Source organism: Pinus tabuliformis, chromosome 5_1 (assembly GCF_031772625.1).
Source record: "Pinus tabuliformis cultivar Carrire ecotype Pingquan chromosome 5_1, CPIR1, whole genome shotgun sequence".
In the NCBI taxonomy this organism is placed as follows: domain Eukaryota; kingdom Viridiplantae; phylum Streptophyta; class Pinopsida; order Pinales; family Pinaceae; genus Pinus; species Pinus tabuliformis.
In genome coordinates, this window is record NC_142305.1 from 22488423 (window position 1) to 22510711 (window position 22289).

The following is a 22289-nucleotide window of genomic DNA, read 5'->3' on the forward strand; positions in this document are numbered from 1 at the left end:
GGTATCAACAGCCAAGAAAATATTTCAGTCATATGTCTGAACTTGTTCTAGAGTATTGAATAGTCTTGCAGTTGAGTTTTCTCCATCATCTCACCTTGTATCTGATAGGGGGGGAAATGATGGTCATATACAAGCTTCAAAGCCACATCAAGCTAGCCTAAGCCACAACCTACCATACCAGATTCAGACTTGTAGCCAGAGACAGATTCTCTTGAACATGCCTTCAATCAGTGATGCCTCTTCAAAGAATTGGGGACACTTCCTCTAGCAGAAGACTTCAGCTTCTTGCGAGTTTTGGAAGAGTTACAGGAATTGCATTAAGCATTCTAGAGTTGTTGGTCATCCTTAAACCATCACAGGTTGAGACCTCCCTTTTCAAGTTGAGGTTCTCCCTTTTATGCGAGGTGAGACCTCCCTTTCAAGGTTGAAGGTTTCCCTCTTCAAAACATTAGGAAAACTTCCTCTAGCAAAAGACCTCAGCTTCATGCCATGATTGGAAGATTTCTAGGAACTGCACTCAATATTGGTGGTCATCCTTAAACCACCACCCTTTATGCCAACGTTTCAGAGAGCACATTCAGCTTAGTTCTACCATGCATTTTTGCACATTTTATATTAAAGCTCTCTTCTTGGACTCATACATAACCCTTCGGATTAAGGGGGGAATGTTGGACACATAATCCTTTAAGGGTTGGTGTGGAAACTGAATAGTCTAAAAGAGTCAAAAGACTTTAGAATACGAAACCAAAAGTCATATGCATGTACTATAGATATACATCATTTTTTAATAATACACAAGCTCATGCTTATCATTCAACTTTTGCTACCATGTATGTGTCTAACAACTAAACCTGTGAAGCCATGTATGTGTCTAACAACTAAAACTATGAAGCCGTGCGATTACGATCAAAATACTCTCAACAAACATATTTTTACACCGTAAGGCGTTTCCATTTGAAATCAACTCTCCTCTTAACTTACGTGTACATTTATGAGCCCTTTGATTTAAGTGTTAGACGGTCAAAACAATCTTAGCCATCCAATTGATTCGAGCGGTATACGATGCGACCCCGCAGATAGCACATAGACGGTTGCCCTCGCTAGATGCTACTCGCTCGGCGATACTATATTCCACGACCCGATCTGTGAATATCGACTTCAGTAGGTAGAAGGAAAAGAATCAAGATGCCGAGGGGAACTCTGGAGGTGCTGCTCGTCAACGCCTAGGGGCTGCAAAACACTGCCGAGGGGCTGCAAAACACTGATTTCCTCTATCATCCGAGCCAATCTCTTGCGTTTTAGGTGATCTGATAAATCTTTGGATTCGGATATTGTTAAAGAGACCGCTGAATTATGTGTGCTGGTGTATGTTCAGTTGGATCTTTGATTTAATTTTTCTCTAATGTGGCTGTGGTTGCAGGTAACATGGATCCCTATGTCATTATCCAGTGCCGAACTCAGCAAGAGAAGAGCAGCGTTGCGTCCGGTGAGTATGCATATTGATTTGACATTTCAATTCATGGCTGATCGTCCGTCAACAACATGTCTCTCAAATCAGCCTCCACGGACAGCAATCTGGGCACAACCAAGGAGCTTAGGGATTTAACACTTGAAACATAATTCAGGTTAAAATTGGGGATTTAGTTTCAATAGTAAACAATACTGCAACCAGATCAGACCCAATTAGAACTGAATAATACAGCTAAACTGAATTATTCACAAATTTTCAAAATTTTTGGCCTGTATTGCAACCAGATCAGATCCAATTAGAACTGAATAATACAGCACTGAATTATTCACAAATTTTCAAATTTTTTGGCCTGTCTCAGCCAAAAATGTTAGCTATGCTTTAAAGTTTAACCCAAGCAGGATAACTATACCAGCAAACCTTGTTAAGCAATTACCCTTTTGATAAGCCTTCTCCATGGATACCTTTGACCACCCAGGCTTGTAGGGCACCTACCTTACCCGAGAAGAAACAATTAGGATGAGTAGGTTAATGATAACAGAAACCCTCATTAAGTGATCACCCTTTCAACTAGTTGATACAAATCTAATCGGGCCAAGCCTTATAGAAAGAGCAACATAACCGTTTATCTTCTGTGCTATTACACATGATCAGTTAATGATGTGGAAGTAAGTCATTGTAAAACATTTGGTTAACTGCAACTCCCATTCTGTACAGACTGTGTTTTTGATGGTTGATATAATAATATTTCTCTAGATTGTGTTGGTTGTTGATTTCAGACAGGAGTTGTTTATTTCCAGGGATGCAGTCTAGTCTTCCTTTCTTATTTCGTCATTAGGTTCTGTGAGTTGCATCTTTTATAGTTGGGGACTTTAATTAGTACAGGAAGGATAATGCTGCTCAGATGACAAGAAAATAAGCAAACAGCAAAATATGCTTACCAGGATGACCTGTGTAAAATGGCCACAATACAGATTCCATAGTGAATCCACATTGTCAAAATACTATTGCAGGACCACTCTATTTCAGAATTTGTACTTTGCAGGCCTGGAATACACTTCCGCCACATTTGCTACTGCAACGACAAATCTCATTCCTGTTGTCACATTTGTGATGGCCACAACATTTAGGTACTCATCTGTTTTTATATATCCCAATTCCATACAGAGAAACAAAATTGCAATTTGTCTCTCCAAGATTAGTTTTCTCAGATTCATGAAAGCAATCCAGACAATCAAAGTATAAAGATAATGATTCTTGGTAGTTACAGTGCAATGCTGTCTGGTTTGATTAACATGGGTTGTGCAGAATAGAGAAAGTTGATATTAGGAACAAATATGGCCAAGCAAAAGTTGTAGGCACCATTGTGTGTGTGGGTGGTGCAATGCTGATGACCTTCTACAAAGGCCCTGTTCTCGTGGGGCTTAGTGGGGTTCTTCATAACACATGGATACTGGGGGCCTTAATGCTGTTTGCCAGCTGTTTGTTTTGGTCTGGGTGGCTTACATTTCAGGTACTTATAATTTTCTTCATGCTTGCACACCGTAAGAGGCAATCATCTTTTCAGTATTGGAAACATCACATATGTGTATTTTTGTGTTGTTCTTGTTTTGAATATAGGCTCCAGTTGTTCAGAAATATCCAGCTGAATTTTCATTAACAGCTATAATGATGGTGCAAGGAACTGTACAATGTGCTTTGGTGGCTTTATGTTTTGAACCAAAGGCATCTGCTTGGAAGCTAAAGTGGGACTTACAGCTTTTTAGCATCGTCTACTCTGTTAGCATCTGATATATCTTTGTTTTGTTAAAATGTTTTCTTTCATGAATTAGTTTATGGATTTCTAGTTTGTTGAGCTTAACTAGATTGCAGATTGTAATTTTTATAAATATATTTAGTCTTATTCATTTAAATTTGAGATATTCTCAGAATTTACCATTCAAATAAAAATAACCCAGCTTTATGTTTCTAAACATGGTGCAGGGAATACTCTGTTTTGCATTTGCATTCTTTGTACAAACTTATTGTATCCGTCTAAAGGGACCTATCTTTGCTGCAATGTTCAATCCAACGTCAACAATATTGGTTGCAATATTAGAACCCCTGATCCTTCATGTCAAATATCGTCTGGGAAGGTCAGATCTCTCATATTACTGCAGCCATGTCTTTTCCAAGTTCTTGGGTTGAGCCGCTTTACTAATAACTTCTGCATATTTTGCAGTTTGTTGGGAACCATTTTTATCATCGCAGGATTGTATAGTGTACTATGGGGTAAGGCAAATGATGGTGACAACTTCGTGGGAAACACAGAAACGCGGAAGGCTGCAGATGGATCCAATAACAACATCAGTGATTGCAACATTGGCATTAAGGAACCACTATTAGAAAAATGAGGCGACAGAAATTTCTGATTAGTCTATTTTACAGAATCTGGTCACAAATCTCCAGGGTAACCTGACAAAGTTTCAAGACCGCCTACATGGGAATCCCAGTAGTGTAAACATGTTACCATTTGGATTCTTGTTGGTGATATTTTTATGATTTTTTCCGGTGAAGCATAGCCACTAATTGTTCATCAGTCACATTGTAGAATTGATGTGTAAAGTGGTTGTTTATTGTTCACATTGTAGAATCGAAGTGTAAAGGGTTGTTCACTGTTTGCATGGGAGAGTTTAAGTGTAAAATGGCTTTTAAGGATAATGCTGCTCAGATGACAAGAAAATAAGCAAACAGCAAAATATGCTTACCAGGATGACCTGTGTAAAATGGCCACAATACAGATTCCATAGTGAATCCACATTGTCAAAATACTATTGCAGGACCACTCTATTTCAGAATTTGTACTTTGCAGGCCTGGAATACACTTCCGCCACATTTGCTACTGCAACGACAAATCTCATTCCTGTTGTCACATTTGTGATGGCCACAACATTTAGGTACTCATCTGTTTTTATATATCCCAATTCCATACAGAAGCAAAATTGCAATTTGTCTCTCCAAGATTAGTTTTCTCAGATTCATGAAAGCAATCCAGACAATCAAAGTATAAAGATAATGATTCTTGGTAGTTACAGTGCAATGAAGTCTGGTTTGATTAACATGGGTTGTGCAGAATAGAGAAAGTTGATATTAGGAACAAATATGGCCAAGCAAAAGTTGTAGGCACCATTGTGTGTGTGGGTGGTGCAATGCTGATGACCTTCTACAAAGGCCCTGTTCTCGTGGGGCTTAGTGGGGTTCTTCATAACACATGGATACTGGGGGCCTTAATGCTGTTTGCCAACTGTTTGTTTTGGTCTGGGTGGCTTACATTTCAGGTACTTATAATTTTCTTCATGCTTGCACACCGTAAGAGGCAATCATCTTTTCAGTATTGGAAACATCACATATGTGTATTTTTGTGTTGTTCTTGTTTTGAATACAGGCTCCAGTTGTTCAGAAATATCCAGCTGAATTTTCATTAACAGCTATAATGATGGTGCAAGGAACTGTACAATGTGCTTTGGTGGCTTTATGTTTTGAACCAAAGGCATCTGCTTGGAAGCTAAAGTGGGACATACAACTTTTTAGCATCGTCTACTCTGTTAGCATCTGATCTATCTTTGTTTTGTTAAAATGTTTTCTTTCATGAATTAGTTTATGGATTTCTAGTTTGTTGAGCTTAACTAGATTGCAGATTGTAATTTTTATAAATATATTTAGTCTTATTCATTTAAATTTGAGATATTCTCAGAATTTACCATTCAAATAAAAATAACCCAGCTTTATGTTTCTAAACATGGTGCAGGGAATACTCTGTTTTGCATTTGCATTCTTTGTACAAACTTATTGTATCCGTCTAAAGGGACCTATCTTTGCTGCAATGTTCAATCCAACGTCAACAATATTGGTTGCAATATTAGAACCCCTGATCCTTCATGTCAAATATCGTCTGGGAAGGTCAGATCTCTCATATTACTGCAGCCATGTCTTTTCCAAGTTCTTGGGTTGAGCCGCTTTACTAATAACTTCTGCATATTTTGCAGTTTGTTGGGAACCATTTTTATCATCGCAGGATTGTATAGTGTACTATGGGGTAAGGCAAATGATGGTGACAACTTCATGGGAAACACAAAAACGCGGAAGGCTGCAGATGGATCCAATAACAACATCAGTGATTGCAACATTGGCATTAAGGAACCACTATTAGAAAAATGAGGCGACAGAAATTTCTGATTAGTCTATTTTACAGAATCTGGTCACAAATCTCCAGGGTAACCTAACAAAGTTTCAAGACCGCCTACATGGGAATCCCAGTAGTGTAAACATGTTACCATTTGGATTCTTGTTGGTGATATTTTTATGATTTTTTCCGGTGAAGCATAGCCACTAATTGTTCATCAGTCACATTGTAGAATTGATGTGTAAAGTGGTTGTTTATTGTTCACATTGTAGAATCGAAGTGTAAAGGGTTGTTCACTGTTTGCATGGGAGAGTTTAAGTGTAAAATGGCTTTTAAGGTATATATATTTTTTTTTTAATTGTGGTTAAAGTTTGTTGATTTTTAATTACTTTGGGACTTATGGTATTTTTAACTAATGTTTTAGGGAAAGTTTAAGTGTAAAGGTTGTTTAGTGTTTATGGTAGAGTTTAACTGTAAAGTGGGTTTTAACGCATCTTTTTTAATTGTGGTCAAACTTTGTTGACTCAAGTATTTGTGAGTCTTTGCAATTTTAATTAAAGTTTTCTAGAAACTGTTGAATATTCTAAGTTTTTTGTAAATTCAAAAATAATTTCCTAATTTTCTGGAAATTTTATTTCTAATTTTTTTTGGATGAGTGGGCTTTGATGTAACATAATTCCTTTGGTAGAGGGCATTTTAATTTCGATATTTGTGAGTGTTTGACAAATGATTTAAAAAAAAAGACAAATTTTGTGAGTGGTCTTGCGTCTCATAAGGCTTAATAAGTTCGTCAAGAATGTGACAGAGTTCTAATGAAGGCAAAACCTCCCAAGCCCAGTTTATCCAAAAATGAATTCCAAGCCATTATGTGTTTTAATGATAACCCTGACGTCCTTGTCCTTAAGGCTGATAAAGGTAATGCGACCTTCATCATGAACTCTTCTGACTATAAATCTAAGTTATTTGATCTTCTTCATTCTACTTCCTATAAAATCCTGCCCAAAAACCCCATCAATTCCATTACCCATCTTGTCACTAAAGTCCTTAAATTTTCTTCTATAGATCCCTCCATCCAACAACGCTTTTTCCTCATACACGCAAACTCAGAGAAATCTATGGGCTACCAAAGATCCACAAACAGGGGGTTCCCTTTAGGCCCATTTTTAGTGCCTTCAGAGCTCCTACCCATGATCTTGGCTAGTTCCTAGCCTCTAAGCTTCAACAATTCATTGGATTCTTGCATTTTTTTAAGCCATGAATGAGCTTCATCAACCATGGCTGCTCTTACCAGGCCAGACATTAATGCATTGTAGGAATACACATCATGGATACATCCCTGACTTTGCATTTCTTCAAACAGTATAATGGCTGCATCAATACGCCCTGCTTTACCAAGGTGTTTAATCATCACTGCATAGAGCCTTGAGCTGGAAGGAGTGCTGTTTTCTTTCATTTCCTTAAATAATTCCACTGCCGCATCATAACGGCGTGCCTTACCAAGTGCATAAATCAAACTACAATAGGCAGCAGGGCAAGGCAGAAAGCCCTTCTCGTCCATCTCTTCAAGAAGCATCAATGCCTTTTCCAATCTGTTCGCCTTGCATAAACCAGCAATTAGAATGGAATATGTAAATGAACTTGGAGCAATGCCTTTTCCTTTCATTCTCTCAAACCAATGCAACGCCTCCGATGGATTGTTAGATTTTAAAAGAGCTTCCATGACGCTGTTATATGTTGTTGGGATCACGATTGCCATTACACCAAAACCCGCAGGTGTTAGTAAACGGACGCATTGCCAGAGATAACGGATCCTCGAGAGGCGGTTAGTCCATGTCACGAAACACACGGGGAGTGCTGGATTATCCAATGCCCAACAATCTCCCCCCCAAGCGCGAGCCGGGCGTGATTCGAACTCGAGACCTTTGGCTCTGATACCATGTCAGGCCAGGGAAAACGCTTCTATGCGTTCAATACCAAAAAAAACGACTCCTCACCAAAAAAACGCAATCAATTATTCATGATCTGAGGGCGCAGTCTCAGAGGCGCTCAGAACAGAGTGCGCAGTCTCCAGAGGCGCTCAGGACAGAGGTTTCATGAGGCAGCAGAAACCTGGCAGAGGAGTTACAACTATTTTAGGGACTGGGACCTGGGCTCTGATACCATGTCAGGCCAGGGTAACTCCAGCAATTAATGAGCGCAAGACAGAACTAGTGATTTTATTCATTAGACAAATATTATTTATACATATACAAAACGGATCAGTTCATCTTCTAGATGACTGTCCAGCTTCACCTCATCCGTTTCGGATTAGGTGTCAAAACTGACGCATCGCCAGAGTTAACGGATCCTCGAGAGGCGATTAGTCCATGTCACAAAACACACTGGGAGTGCTGGATTATCCAATGCCCAACAATCTCCCCCCCAAGCGCGAGCCGGGCGTGATTCGAACTCGAGACCTTTGGCTCTGATACCACTTGTTGGGATCACGATTGCCATTAAACCAAAACCCGCAGGTGTTAGTAAACGGACGCATCGCCAGAGTTAACGGATCCTCGAGAGGTGGTTAGTCCATGTCACGAAACACACGGGGAGTGCTGGATTATCCAATGCCCAACATATGTTACCACAATAGGATTGCATCCTACAGTTTCCATCTGTCCAAATAGCTTCAGAGCATCATCAAGTAGGCCTGCATCACCCATGATATCGATCAGTTTGTTGAACATGACCACATCGGGAGAGCAACCATCTTTCTGCATATCTTGAAATATTCTGTATGCCTCTTGGACTCTCCCTGCTTTGCCTAGCCCATTTATTACTTCAGTGTATGTAAACACATTCGGTGTACAACGTGTATCCTTCATTTCCTGGAACAACTTCAAGGCCTCTATGCATCTGTTTGATTTAAACAAACTTCCAACCAGGATCGTATAGATCTTCGCACTAGGTTGCAGACCATTCTCCTTCATTTTTTCAAAAGGCTTAATCGCAGAGTCCACATCTCCAAGTTTCCCAAAGTTGGAGATGAGCATAGTATAAGTTACCGTATCGGGAAAACATTTCCCTTCATTGAACATTTCACTGTAAAGCTCTTGCACCTTATCATGACAATTTGCCTTCATCAGCACACTAAACATGCAATTATAAGCATAAACATTGGGTTTGCACTTCTCTGTCTTGATGAGATAAAATATGGAAAGGGCCTTTTCCACCATCTTTATCTTGCCTAGTATCCTAATAATTTCAGACAATATGCTAGGATTCATGCTACAGTCACTTTTCACCATCTTTTGCACTGTCTGCCACATTTCCCCCACTAGTCCCGCCTGCGCTAAGCAACGGATAAGGGGCATATATGTGGTGGAATCATGCTTGAAATTCTTTTTCTTGGCAGCCCACTTGAAAAACTGTAACTTTACACCAATTTCTACATCAAGCTCAAAACCTCCCTAACCAATCTGTGATCCACCTTCAGCAGTAGGACTTCTATGGCCTTTTCAGCATCAGGTCCCCACTTGAAAATCTTCAGGATTTTCAAAAACCTCTCATCTAGGTCCCTGGCTGAAGGGTTTTTTCTGTTCATTCTGGCCATTGCTGATTGGCGATCCCCAGACCTAGTTTTAAGAGATGGATCTCTAAACATCTCCACTATCTCATCTTGGCTAGGGGCATCATTGCTATTGTTGGATGCCCCATCTAAGTTTAAACTTTAAAGTTAAATACTTTTCTAGAATTTCATGGATCCATGAATATGGTAGGTTTTGAGTAGATTCAAGATCCATGAATATTGTAGAATATGAGAATCTTAGAAAGATTACAAATAAGATTAAGGTGAAACAGGTCAAACAAATTGACCAGGTAGATTTTATCATATTCTCAAATTCTAAAATATTCCCAGAATTTATTATCAAATTAATTTCGATTCCATAAGCCTAACATGTAATTGTGTTGTTTCATATAAATTCCCATCAAATTACTTCAATTCTATGAACTTAAATATGTTTTTTCATATTATGGTCATTGGAAATTGCAGGAAGAAGAAGATTGCTGTGAGGAAATGGAGGAGGTCGGAGGGTGGAAAGAAAGCTCCTACTGACCATTCCTTTCAATTGTTATGTTCAGTACGTCACATAACATAGAAAACCTTCAAAGAAATCGAATGTACTATCGCATCGAACACAAGAAATTTTGAAATAGTGTTTATTGGGAGTATATCATTCTGAAATAATGTTTATTGTGAATATATCTGCATCTTTCCTCGACTATGACTCTCTTTTAGTGTCGCATCTAACACATAAATTCTGAAATATGTTTATCTGGAGTGTATCCACATCGTTCCTGGACTATGACTCTTTTCGTGTGGTTTGATGTTTATATTTTCTAGCAATCATTGAAACTCTTCATGGAAACATTGTGATTTCTCTAGAGACTATACATAATGGATTTCTGCACTTTATGCCTTACGGCGTTTTCTTTGCAACATCTGGTGCAAATGCTAGTAAGTTTATAATAAAAAAGGATGCCAATAACGTGTTCAAACTAGTGATATGAGCATTGGAAAGTCACGTATTACAATAAGAAAATGGTTAATTTGTTTGGTGTTATTATCAAACTAGTGACATGAGCTTTGGTTGCCTCACGTATTACAATAAGAACTTGCTGAGTATGTTGGGTATTATTATCCAATGATGAGAGAATCCAAGTCACAAGCTAGTTTATTGTAATGGCAAAGCGGACTCTACTAAAATATTCATTGTCACATTCAATACAAAGTTGATAGTGATGCGTGGCATTCCTTAGGGTTCGTTAACGCACGTGAGATTGGTCACGGGTATGGAAGGAGAGAGTCCAAGAAGAATAACCATTCAAACGGGCAGTCAACTATGGTATGCGAGTTTTATTTGAACATAGATGTCACCGAATTAATTTAATAGATAATCTTGTATCCTTAACTCTAGTATGCGAGGTTAATTTGAAATTAGATGTCTCTGAATTAATTTAAAAGATAATCTTGTATCGCTCCTACGTGGAGTAGCTTTTGTTTTCCCAAAAAAATCTTCATTTTTAGTCCCACAGTCAAAATGGGTAACAACTATGGTATTTGATATATGCTCCACACAAATATAATGCTCCCTATTATTTACTTGCTCCTATTCAAATCCGATAACCACTGGAAAGTCGTTAGGGCGACTAATATCAGGTGCATGGACCCGCCTTCAACCTGTTCATTTTCTTGGCAGGTTTCTAAAAGCTGCCATGTTGGGGGCTGCGGGCACGTTAGTTGATTCTAGTTTTAGCCTATTAAGGCCATAATTCTCTTTAATGGCTTGTATCAGTCAAATTAAAAAAGAATGCCGATTGCCCGTCGAATTGGACTCCAAAATTAGAGGACTCCACTTCAAACACGGCTCCACATAAAATATAGCGCTCTCGTGATATTTGCCACCTATTCGATCGGATTTAAGACGATGCTCCCCCGAAATTCCAAACCTAAGTTGATGAGAAAGGTATGAATATCCGGATCTACTTTGTTGGTATTTTCATGAAAGAGATATCAGTACTATTTTTCTTTTAGAAATCATTTGCAAATAATGACTTTTGAGTTGACATGACCCATCCTGTATCCTTGGAATACTCTGCCTTTTCTAACTGCGACGAAACATGGTTGGTGCCGCACAGCGCCTACGATTGACCGTGTGGCCGTGACAGTCTAGTTCAATTTTAACAATAATAACTATCCAAATGGGAGGTTCATGTTAACGCACGTGACTTACTCATGGTTATTGAGTGAGAGAGTCCAACAAGCATAATCATCCAAATGCTAAATGGGTAGTCAACTATAGCATGCGAATCTTATTTGAAAATAGGTTTAAGAAATATTTTAATAAAAAATCTTCTATCACTCCTATGTGTGGCAGCTTTCGTTTCCCCAAAAATATTAAATTTTTAGAGGCACGATCAAAACATTTTGAATTTTATATGGTTTTAAGGTAACCTTTTGACTTTTATGTGTTTTCTTCCCTTGAAAAATGAATAATTTAACGTAGCGTTTTGATTCCAAACAATAATTTAACACAGCGTTTCCATTTGAAATTAGCTATTTATTTATTTTTGACTATTTCATAATAAGCGGAGAGAAAGAGTCAGCGAGAAAATAGGTAATTTAATTAATTAATTTATTTTTATTTTTAAGTTGAAAGCTAATAAAAAAATTAACAAATTTAAATTACATATTTTTATATAATTTAAATAATCTCTAATTAAAACATATAATATATATTTTTAAAATACAAAGGAGATTAAAACAAGGCTTGATAGTTAGCGTAAACTTTAAAAGGTATGAAACTATATATAGTAGTCAGGTTGGGCGAAGGATTCTGCCTACTTGCAAATGAAAATAACCGCAGCAACATTACCTGGTTTCTTCAAGTTGGAATTGGTGGCAGACTATCGAATTGAGTACATTGTTGCTTTAACTTTATTCAATGCCCCCTCGCAAGGTTTGCCAATGGTCGTCCGTCAACGCTATTGGATCAGCAATCTCACAACAAATTCTTGAGGAAACGTGCAGTCTATACGTTCCCACGTTTTTTTTTGGCATCCTAATGTTTGGATACACGGTAGTTTTACAAGCATGACCAGAGGTTGCATTGTGTGCAAACCTAAAAATCAAAAGGAGAGTAGGTCCAGACTCCATGCTATACCATCATGTCTCTGAAGAAGAATGTGATTGGTGTACCATGTGGCCCTGTGGTAGTTACCACGACCAGCGCGGTGCACAGCACCCACAGACGGATTCGGACGCCAGTCGCTTTTTATAGTTCTCTTGACTATACCAGAGGAGACAAAAGAGGCACTACCACTGCCTCAAAATTGCATTCGGAATTGAATTATTTTTTGCTCTATTGTCTTGAATCAGGAACAGTTAATGGCATAATTTAATAATATACTTGCTCTCTCTTCGTGTTGAATTAATCTATATATAATGGATTTAAATTGTAATAAATCCATATATTAACGGATTTCTGCCAATGACTTTATTTAGAGTCTCTCCCTGTTCGTAGTACATACGAACATAGCTTGGCAGTAGAAGTTAACTGTGTAGCAGCAACGCTTAGTCTTGTTCAACGAGTTCGAGTTAGATATGTGCATATTATTTTGATTATTTCTATCTATTCAATTTTTTTTCAAACTTTATCAGTCAGCCATAAGTCATAAAAAATGCCGAAACGTTTTTTTTCAAAAGGGTGCGATCTTCATATATTAAATGAATTACATAATAGTTGCGTCATCTGACGGTAACTTATCGTGTCTCATCTGAGATTGGAACCCACGTTGGGAGGTTATTATTAAACCCTCCCAACCACGTAGCATAATATCCATTGACAAAAAAATGCCAAGAGTTTATTCAAATTTTTTTCAAACTTTATCAGTCAGCCATAGGTCATAAAAATTGCCAAGACGTTAACTGGGTAGTACAACGGTTAGGCTTGTTCTGCGATTTATAGTTATGTATCTGTATAGTATTTTGAAAAATGTTTATTTAGAATTTACATTTTTCTAAACATATTTTTCATATTATAAATTTTGGTAAAAGTGTTGATATAAATAAATAAATAAGAGAAAAAATTAGTAATTTTTAACATAGTTATCAAGTTCGGCCGTATCACCCTGGAAAATTCGGAAATACGGCTCGGTTCAAGTGAAAATTCGTTAATTCGTATTTGGTCCGGGGTCATGTGAATAATAAATTTAATATTGTTATTTTTGTAAAAAATTATAATAACTGGTTAATTGTATATGGAAAATTATGGAATTTGATAAAAAAAATAATTGTAAATATAAAATTTCATATTTAAGAAAAAAGTTTTATATTAAAAAATTATAATTGTGGTTTAATTATGTGAAGTTTTTTGTTGATAAAAAATTTAATATTTAAAAAATTGAAATTTTTACATTAAAATGTATATAGAGAGTAAATTGTATATTACAAAATTTGTATTTATAAAAAATAATTAGTTTCATATTAAAATATGGGAGAAAATAGTAAGTTTATAGTTATTAAAATAATAAATTCATGTAACAAATATTATTATTATTAAATTCCTATATATAAATATTTGTAAGATATATAATTTCTATATAAAATGGAAATTTCTATATTAAAAATACATAAACAGTAAATTGCATAATATAAAATTTGTATTTGTGAAAAACCATTAATGTCGTCTTCAAATATGGTAGAAAATAGTAAGTTTATAGTTACTAAAATAATAAATTCATGTAACAAAGGTCATTAAATTCTTATTTACAAATATTTGTAAGATATATACTTTCTATATAAAATGGAAATTTTTATATTAAAAGGTATATAAACAGTGAATTGTATGTTAGAAAATTTGCATTTTTGAAAAACAATCAGTGTCATATTGAAATATGGTAGAAAATAGTAAGTTTATAGTTACTAAAATAATAAATTACAACAAAGATTACTAATCTTTAATTTGGAATTTTTTCCATATTAAATTTTATACATGTTTTTTTTCAAATTTGGTAACTATGTTTTGTACACTCCAAAATGAAAAACCATGAAGTAATGTGTCACATACCCCGGTAACCTCGCATGTAAAAGCAGGGAGTTAGAATTTTTTTATACAAATTACCCACAAGTAATTATCCAATTCACAACTCCACAATTCATCATTAACCATTAGATAAAATGTTCATTAGTACATCAAGTAAATTGCAATAGAAGACAGTAAGTTGCATAACCATTTGCATAACCATTAACCACCACTGTGGTAGTGTGATAACATAAACTGTTTCATGAATGCTTGCATCCATTGCATGATTTCCTTCACCATATTAATTAATCTCATACTTGGACATTATGGTTATGCCATCAAACAAAGAACCATCAACATCAAAGATTTATCATCATCAAACTGACACAAAAGGCAATCACACCATTGGACACTAATATACCCTGGAAACCCCGTAGGGTGAAAAACAGCAAACGTTTAATCTTATTATTAAATGCTCGTGAGGGATTTCACCCTTACTCAATGGCTTATAAGGGATTCCATCCCTTAGCCGTTGTTATAAAATCATTACAATGAATTATCATTAAGTTGTCACATAACTAGCTAAAAGCTAATACAGTTTTCATGTAATCTTTTACTTACATACCGCCACATACAACACTCCTTGTGGCAAGATTCTTCTAGCAATGTACGATCCCACAACTTATACTCATCTGCATGGACCATTGATCCTCTCCCTGCCACAACATTAAACATCACTTTTTTTTGGCTCCAACCGTCATTGCTTCCTGTCAATGTTATCATCAAGCAGCTTTGGCAACAAGATTAGATACCATATTAATCAATCAATAATCAACCTCTAAAAGAGATCTTTTAACATCTACTCTTATGCATGCAAGCATGACATACTATTTAACTAGTACATACACCCAAGTAAATATTGTTTGACCTCCACAATGCTTATTTACACTAATGTGTAATTCCCTTTAGGAGTTCTAACTCATTAGTTCTACTACATGTATAACACATTTGTTATATCTTCATACATGCAATAAACTCTTATTTCTATGCTTAACACATGTTCTTTTCACATAGTTATTTTTCGAGAACTCAACATAGTCTCTCTATCAAACAAAGAACATAACTCCATATCACAATGACTATTCCTTGCTCATACGATTGCTTATCATATTAGCCCTTGTTTAATGCAAGCAACACGTATTCCCTTCACTAGAATACTACCATCATTTCATACAACAACCCACATACCTCTTTCTTAAAGGAAGTCATTATAATTTCATTTCTCTATCTTCCTATATGAAGGAGTCTCAAGCTTCCCTTTCGAGAAATTATTAAAGATATCCATCTTTATGCATAAAAATCAAAATACAAAAACAAGGTTAACTTACCCTTTTTGCATCAAAATCAAGAAGTCAACACAACTCATCTAGCACGACAATCTTCCAAGAAATTATATTTTTCAAGAAAGTTAACATGACCACTTTCTCTATATACACACAAAATCATATTTCCAAAATTACAATAGCTACCCTTATGAGCATGCAACATGTGTTCTTCCTAACACATTTATTTTCACTTCAATACACATAGTCTTTTCATGAAATAGGTATGGATTCTTGTTCTTGCATGAACACTATTCATGAAACAAGTATGGATTCTTGCTCTTCCATGAACACTATTCATGTGTGTCTTTTAAGGAAAGAATCTCTATTTTTGTTTTCCAAAAAGTGGCTTATAAAGTTACTATTTCCGTACATGAAAAATGCTTTCTTTTTCTAAAAAAACACTATATTTATGTTTATAAAACATACGTTTTTCTTCAAGAAGATTAAAATGATTATCGAACTGCCAAGAAACACATCATATCGCAATTTCCATCATATCGCAATTGGTGGAGGTTCATGTTAACGCACGTGAGTTACTCATGGGTATGGACGGAGAGAGTCCAACAGAATAATCATCCAAATGCTAAATGGGTAGTCAACTATAGTATGCGAATCATATTTGAAAATATGTTTAACAAATATTTTAATTTCGTTTCGCCAAAAAAAAAAATTTCAGAAGCACGGTCAAAACATTTTGAATTTTATATGGTTTTAAGGTAGCTTTTTGACTTTTATGTATTTTATTCCTTTAAAAAATGAATAATATTAATTTTCAGAAGCACGGTCAAAACATTTTGAATTTTATATCGTTTTAAGGTAGCTTTTTGACTTTTATGTGTTTTATTCCTTTAAAAAATGAATAATTTAACGTAGCTTTTTGATTCCAAACAATAATTTAACACAACGTTTCGATTTGAAATAGCTATTTATTTATTTTTTATTTTTTTAAGATAAGTGGTGAGAAAGAGTCATGCAGAAAATTTGTAATTTATTTAATTAATTAATTTTTATTCGAAAGTAAATAAAAAGTTATTAAATTTATAAAATTAAATTATATATTTTTTATAATTTAAATAATCTTTAATTAAAACCTATAATATAATTTTAAAAGAATAAAAAAAAATTACTAAATTAAAACAAGGTTTAATCGCTAACATCCTCTCGCTTTGAGATAGCTATTTATTTGTTTTTGACTATTTTATTATGAGTAGCGAGAAAGAGTCATGGAAAAAAATTGTAATTTAATTGATTTATTAATTTATTTTTATTTAAAGGTAAATAAAAAATTATTAAATTTAAATTATATATTTTTATATAATAATCTATAATTAAAACATATAATATAATTTCAATAAATACAAAGAAAATTACTAAATTGAAACCAGGCTTAATAACTAACATGAACTTTGAAGGGTAGGAACTATATATAATATTTAGGTTGGGCCAAGGATTTGCATGGCAAGGATTCTGCCTACTTGCAAATGAAAATAAGCGCAGCAACATTACTTCGTATCTTCAAGTTTGAATGGTGGCAGATTAGGCGATGCCTATTTCTAACACTATAGAATATTTATTACGCCTGATATGCGCCGGAGATAGTTCTTTATAACACGTCGTTTTATTTTCCTCTAATCATCCGTGCCGGGCAGGTATTATAAAGAGCTATCTCCAGCATGTCAGGGCGTAATAAATATTCTATAGTGTTGGAAATAAGATTCCCCATCGAATTGGGTCCATTCTATACTATACTGTCTTTGAACAAGAATGTGATTGGTGTACCATGTGGCCCTGTGGCAGTTAACACGAACAGCTCGGTGCACAGTACCCACTGTTTCGGACACCAGTCGCTTTTTGTACTTCTCTTGATTAGACCAGACGAGACACAAGAGGCACTGATTACATTCAGAATTGAATTATTTTTTGCTCTATTGTCAAGAATAGGCGCGGTGAATTGAACAGTTAATGGCATAATTTAATAATATACTTGCTCTCTCTTCGTGTTGAATTAATCCATACATTATGGATTTAAATGGTAATAAATCTATATATTAATGGATTTTTGCTAATGACTTTATTTAGAGTGTCTCCTGGTTCATAGTACATAGCTTGGTAGTAGAAGTTAACGGTGTAGCAGCAACGTTTAGGCTGGTTCAACAACTTATAATTATATATGAGCATTTTATTTTGATTATTTCTATCTATTTATCAGTCAGCCCTATTGAATTTTATCAGTCAGCCCTATTGAATTTTATTGGTTAGTACAAAGCTGAGCCTTGTTCAGTGATTTATAGTTTCTGCATATTATTTTAACATAGAATGCAATGAAGTGAGAATAATTGTACCAAGTTCTTATTTTTGTTCAGGTAGAATAAAATCATTTTATTTTGAAAAGTGTTGATTTAAAATATAAATATTTTTTAAACATATTTTTGACATTTTAAAGTTTCTTATGAAGTACGAATATTTTTTTCCTTTTATTAAATGTAGATAATTCGATTTTCTTCTTCCTTTAGATATTTAGTTTCAGGTTTATGTTTTTCAGTTTTTCTTTTCAATTTAAAAATATAAAATATTAATTCACATAAAAAACAAACTTAAAATGAGATAGTAAAAATATTAAACATATAACAAGTATATATATAATGCTCTCAAAAAAATATAAAATATAAAATAAAATAAGTAAAAAATGAAAAAATTGAGTAGTTTTTAAGTGTGATTTTTTGGAAAGCTTTTGAGTTTATTTTCCCATGTAATTTGTTTACAATTTTGCAGGGATTCATTGAAATCACAAGTTTGACACGTAAACCATTCACAAAACCATTCACAAAGATTTTTGAGGTGATTAATCCATATATACAATTAAAAAAATAATTTAAACATACAAATGAAGATTTAGCACACATGAAGATTTAGCACAATATTTTTTTTAAGTGAAATTCAGACTAGAAATCAACCTGAATTTCAAAACTTCGCACTTAAAAACTACTCAAAAAAAAGACAATTAAACATTTATTTCAATAAACAAATACAAATTTTATTTTAAATCATAAAAACATTAGAGTTAAAAACGTTAATGTCCTCTAAACGATTTATAAATACCCCACTCGAATGAAAAAAAATTAAATCACCGTAATATATTAATATACTATATTAGTACTTGTCTTCCTATATTATTATTATGATAAAAGATTCGCGTCTTTAGCTAAACCAGCGTAAATAAAATGGAGATCCGAGTCAACAATCAACCCTCACGTGGATAGATTGGAAAAGTCCAACAAGACCGTCCAAATCGATCAATAAGGTAGCTTTATTTTAAAAGTCTGGACGTTGAATTAGTCATAAACCCACGTGTCATCCTTAGTTGCCGTATTCGTTGTAGCTGCCTTTTAGGTAACGGAGTCAAATTAACCTACTAATGTCCTCTTCTACTCCCTCTATAAATACATAAAGCTCTTTGTCTCTGTGAAATTATATATAATCATACGAGGAATGGGATACATAGAATATAGAATAGAGAATACAGCTCTTTGTCTGTGTGTAAAAATTATATAGAAGCACAACAGCAATAGATACACAGAATCTAGAAAAGTAGAGGATGGGTAACGTACTGCTGCGAGGAGGGATCGATCGCCGTCGTCGGGTAAAGATAATGAAAGCCGACGGTTCGGTGATGAAGCTACGGAGTCCTCTCTCTGTGAAGGAAATACTCATCGATTACCCAAATCATGAGATGTTTGAGGCACCCGCTGGTCCTCCACTTGGGATGGGCAGTTTCACTCGACCTCTTCCAGAAAGGGCTGGGCTTGTATGTGGTCATCTCTATTATCTCATCCCCTCCCCGCAGGATGAACTCATCAATTACAACAACAATGTCAATGGAGGGCAGTTTGCAAGAGCTTCTGCTTATGATAGCATTCGGAGCTGTAGTTCCAGTTTGCAGCCAAAGTGTTGTGCAGACAGCGGCAGAGATTCAATAAAACAAGGAGTTGATGATGTGGTTAATAAGATTAACAGAGGCGGCGTCAGGATCGTTTCTTCTTCCAAATCCACCGACGGATCGACGGTGCGTGTGAAGGTTCGAGTTAGAAAAGAAGAGCTCGCTTCTCTTCTTTCAGCCAATACTGTGAACATGGTAATAGAAAATATAATGGTGCGTCCCTTAATCCAACATGTTACCTCGCAATCGGCCTTGTCGCGATGGAAGCCCAGTCTGGATACCATTGCCGAACCCCAGAGTCCGCTTGGAGGTTTATAAACATCTTGAGAGGAGCCGGAGCGCTGAGATAGTGTGCAAAATCACTTGTATATACGTACTGAGCATACTGTTGCTGCAATGCTTACACGATTTGCTTGTATTTAGCGTCGGATGAATTTCGATGCTGTTAATAGTATTTCCATAGGGCACACATCTAAAAGACAACCAGTGTCGGTTGTGACAGATAATTGGAAACAGTAGCTCTTTGGCACAAGTCAAAGTTACGTCTGCTGTAGAAGTAGTTTATGAAGGAATGAATGAAACTTTTGTTTGGTAACTTGTTTGGGAGTATTTTACACGTTTGTTTTTGTTAAACTTCATGCTACTTTCCTTTCATTGTTTATGAGTATTAAATTTTATATTATTTTGAGTGTTTTGATTTGTTAAGTTAAATGTAAAACATTTACTAAAAATGTAATTTTAATGATTAAAAATATAGTTTAATTAAAAATAAATTTAATGATTTAAATTACTATCGTTGTTGCCTAGTGAGGCCTGATTCGATAAGTTGGAAAGCATATTCCGAAAATCCATGATGAAGCCAAAGCAGGTTGGTCTATATTCCCACGTCCCCAAAAGTGGGTTATGAGAGTACTCACGCAAAAGGGAACCTGGGCAGTTTTCTAGCCCTTTGTACTTGCTATCCACATTGTTCAACATGGTGAAAGTTATCTCATAAATATTTTTTCAAGTCTTACGTATAAAAATGGGAGTTGAAATATATAATTTGAAATTAGTAGCTCACCGGTTAGCAAGTTGTATTTGGAGACTCTCTAAGTAGCGAACGCTCGATCCAATTAATCATAAAATCAGAAATATATAAGTTTACATTTGTATTTGGAGACTCTCCAAGCAGCGAACATTGTATCTAATTAATCATAAAATCAGAAATATATAAGTTTACATCAATTTAGGGAGATTAGAACTGACCCCTAGAAAATATGAATTAATCCTAATCTAGGACATATGTACAACTAGAAAACAAACTCTCTCCATTAATACAATATTCTCCATTATTTTCAACTCTCCCCCTTAATGGAGAAAGGGTTCACCTGTACTCCTAACATCTCCCTAAACATTTCAAATTTAATCCTCCCAAGGGGCTTGGTAAAAATATTTGCTGCATTATCACAAGTATTACAATATTTAATAAAAAATTCTTTAGCCTGAACTTTCTCTCTAACAAAGTGAAACTGAGTATCAATATGTTTTGTGTTTTTGTGAAACACAGGGTTGTTTGCGAGCTTGATTGAGCTTTGGTTGTCACATCTGATTACTCTAGTGTCTTTTTGTTCTTCTTGAGCATCATGGAGAAGTCTTCTCAACCAAATTGCCTCACACGTGGTTGCACACACTGCTTGATACTTTGCTTCTGCAAAAGATAAGGATACAACACTTTACTACTTGCTGCTCCAAGCAATTACCCCGGACTAGATATTGAAAGCATAACCTGTTATGGACCTGTTATGGAGTTTCCTGCCCAACATGAATATGAAAAACATGTGAAATTAACATTAGAAGAATCAGTGTACTTAATACCAAAATCAATGGTTCCTTGAAGGTGTCTTAAGGCACCTTTCGTTGCCACCTAGTGGCTCTCAAGAGGTTTTACATGAATTAACTTAACACACTAACTGAAAATGCTAAGTCAAGTCTAGTTGTAGTCAAATAAATCATACTCCCAACTAGTTCTCTATACAATGTGGCATCCACCTGTTTAGAATCACCATCAATCCAAAGTTTAAGATTCTGCTATAAAGGCATAGAGGTAGCTTTGCACTGTTTCATTTTGAACTTTTTCATTAATCCTCTGACATACTTTCCTTGAGTGAGAAAAGTATCGCCAGAGTCCCTCCAAACTTCTAGCCCCAAACAATAATGTAATTCTCCGAGGTCTTTTATTTCAAAAACTTGTGACATCTGCACTTTGATTTCTTTAATCAATTCATCAAAATTTCAAGTGATAATTAGATCATCTACATATAAAGAAATCAAACAATTTTCCCCTTTTCATCAAACAAGTATACAAATTTGGGTCGTTTTTGTTGAAAATGCATCAGATAATGCAGCAGATATCTACCAGACTTCCCAAAGGTAAACTTGAGCAAGTGGACACATGAAAAGGTTGTACCTTGGGAAAGTACACCAAGTCTTCCTTTCATGATCGAGATAGTCGAGCTGAAGCAATCATGGAGCGAGTTCATACTAATGTGAGTGGACCATTCTCGACAGCATCCAACGTGAAACAAAGGTATTATATGATTTTCATTAATGACTTTTCTTGTAAATGCTGGATCTATTTCATGCAGAAGAAGGATCAAACCTTCTCAAAGTTTTGTGAGTTCAAATATTTGGTTGAGAAATAATCAGGAAAGAATATCAGGGCCTTAAGAAGCGACAATGGTGGAGAGTATGTCTCTCAAGTTTAAGGACTTCTGTGCAGCAGAAGGAATTA

The 22289-nt window shown here is 35.3% G+C and overlaps 3 protein-coding genes and 1 pseudogene across 4 annotated transcripts; 3 read left to right on the top strand and 1 right to left on the bottom strand.

Moving 5' to 3' along the window:
* Positions 1-1104: 1104 nt before the first annotated feature.
* Positions 1105-4404, top strand: LOC149163330 (WAT1-related protein At4g30420-like). 2 transcript variants are annotated; one of them, XM_089431676.1, is made up of 6 exons: positions 1105-1486; positions 2354-2598; positions 2777-2981; positions 3089-3247; positions 3452-3603; positions 3690-4404. In XM_089431676.1, the coding sequence occupies exons 2-6, from the start codon at positions 2402-2404 to the stop codon at positions 3859-3861; spliced, it is 885 nt and encodes a 294-aa protein (XP_089287802.1). In that variant the 5' UTR covers positions 1105-1486; positions 2354-2401; the 3' UTR covers positions 3862-4404. The 2 variants fall into 2 exon arrangements, with proteins under 2 accessions (XP_089287802.1, XP_089287803.1); XM_089431677.1 differs by having other exon boundaries at positions 1107-1486; positions 2482-2598.
* LOC149163331 (WAT1-related protein At1g21890-like) lies at positions 4208-5970 on the top strand. Its single transcript, XM_089431678.1, has 5 exons — positions 4208-4404; positions 4581-4785; positions 4893-5051; positions 5256-5407; positions 5494-5970. Exons 1-5 carry the CDS (start codon positions 4208-4210, stop codon positions 5663-5665), a joined length of 885 nt encoding a protein of 294 aa, XP_089287804.1. The 3' UTR covers positions 5666-5970.
* Positions 5971-6230: 260 nt separating this feature from the next.
* Positions 6231-17548, bottom strand: LOC149163332 (uncharacterized; annotated as a pseudogene).
* Positions 17549-19174: 1626 nt separating this feature from the next.
* LOC149163333 (uncharacterized) lies at positions 19175-19834 on the top strand. Its single transcript, XM_089429087.1, has one exon. It carries the CDS (start codon positions 19175-19177, stop codon positions 19832-19834), a length of 660 nt encoding a protein of 219 aa, XP_089285213.1.
* Positions 19835-22289: the final 2455 nt, after the last annotated feature.

Coding starts and splice junctions, on each gene's coding strand:
- LOC149163330 (XM_089431676.1), top strand. CDS start 2,402: ATGCTTACCAGGATGACCTGTGTAAAATGGCCACAATACAGATTCCAT. Junction 2,599..2,776: donor GTGATGGCCACAACATTTAG/GTACTCATCTGT, acceptor TGGGTTGTGCAG/AATAGAGAAAGTTGATATTA. Junction 3,604..3,689: donor GTCAAATATCGTCTGGGAAG/GTCAGATCTCTC, acceptor CATATTTTGCAG/TTTGTTGGGAACCATTTTTA.
- LOC149163331 (XM_089431678.1), top strand. CDS start 4,208: ATGCTTACCAGGATGACCTGTGTAAAATGGCCACAATACAGATTCCAT. Junction 4,786..4,892: donor CTGGGTGGCTTACATTTCAG/GTACTTATAATT, acceptor TTTTGAATACAG/GCTCCAGTTGTTCAGAAATA. Junction 5,408..5,493: donor GTCAAATATCGTCTGGGAAG/GTCAGATCTCTC, acceptor CATATTTTGCAG/TTTGTTGGGAACCATTTTTA.
- LOC149163333 (XM_089429087.1), top strand. CDS start 19,175: ATGGGTAACGTACTGCTGCGAGGAGGGATCGATCGCCGTCGTCGGGTA.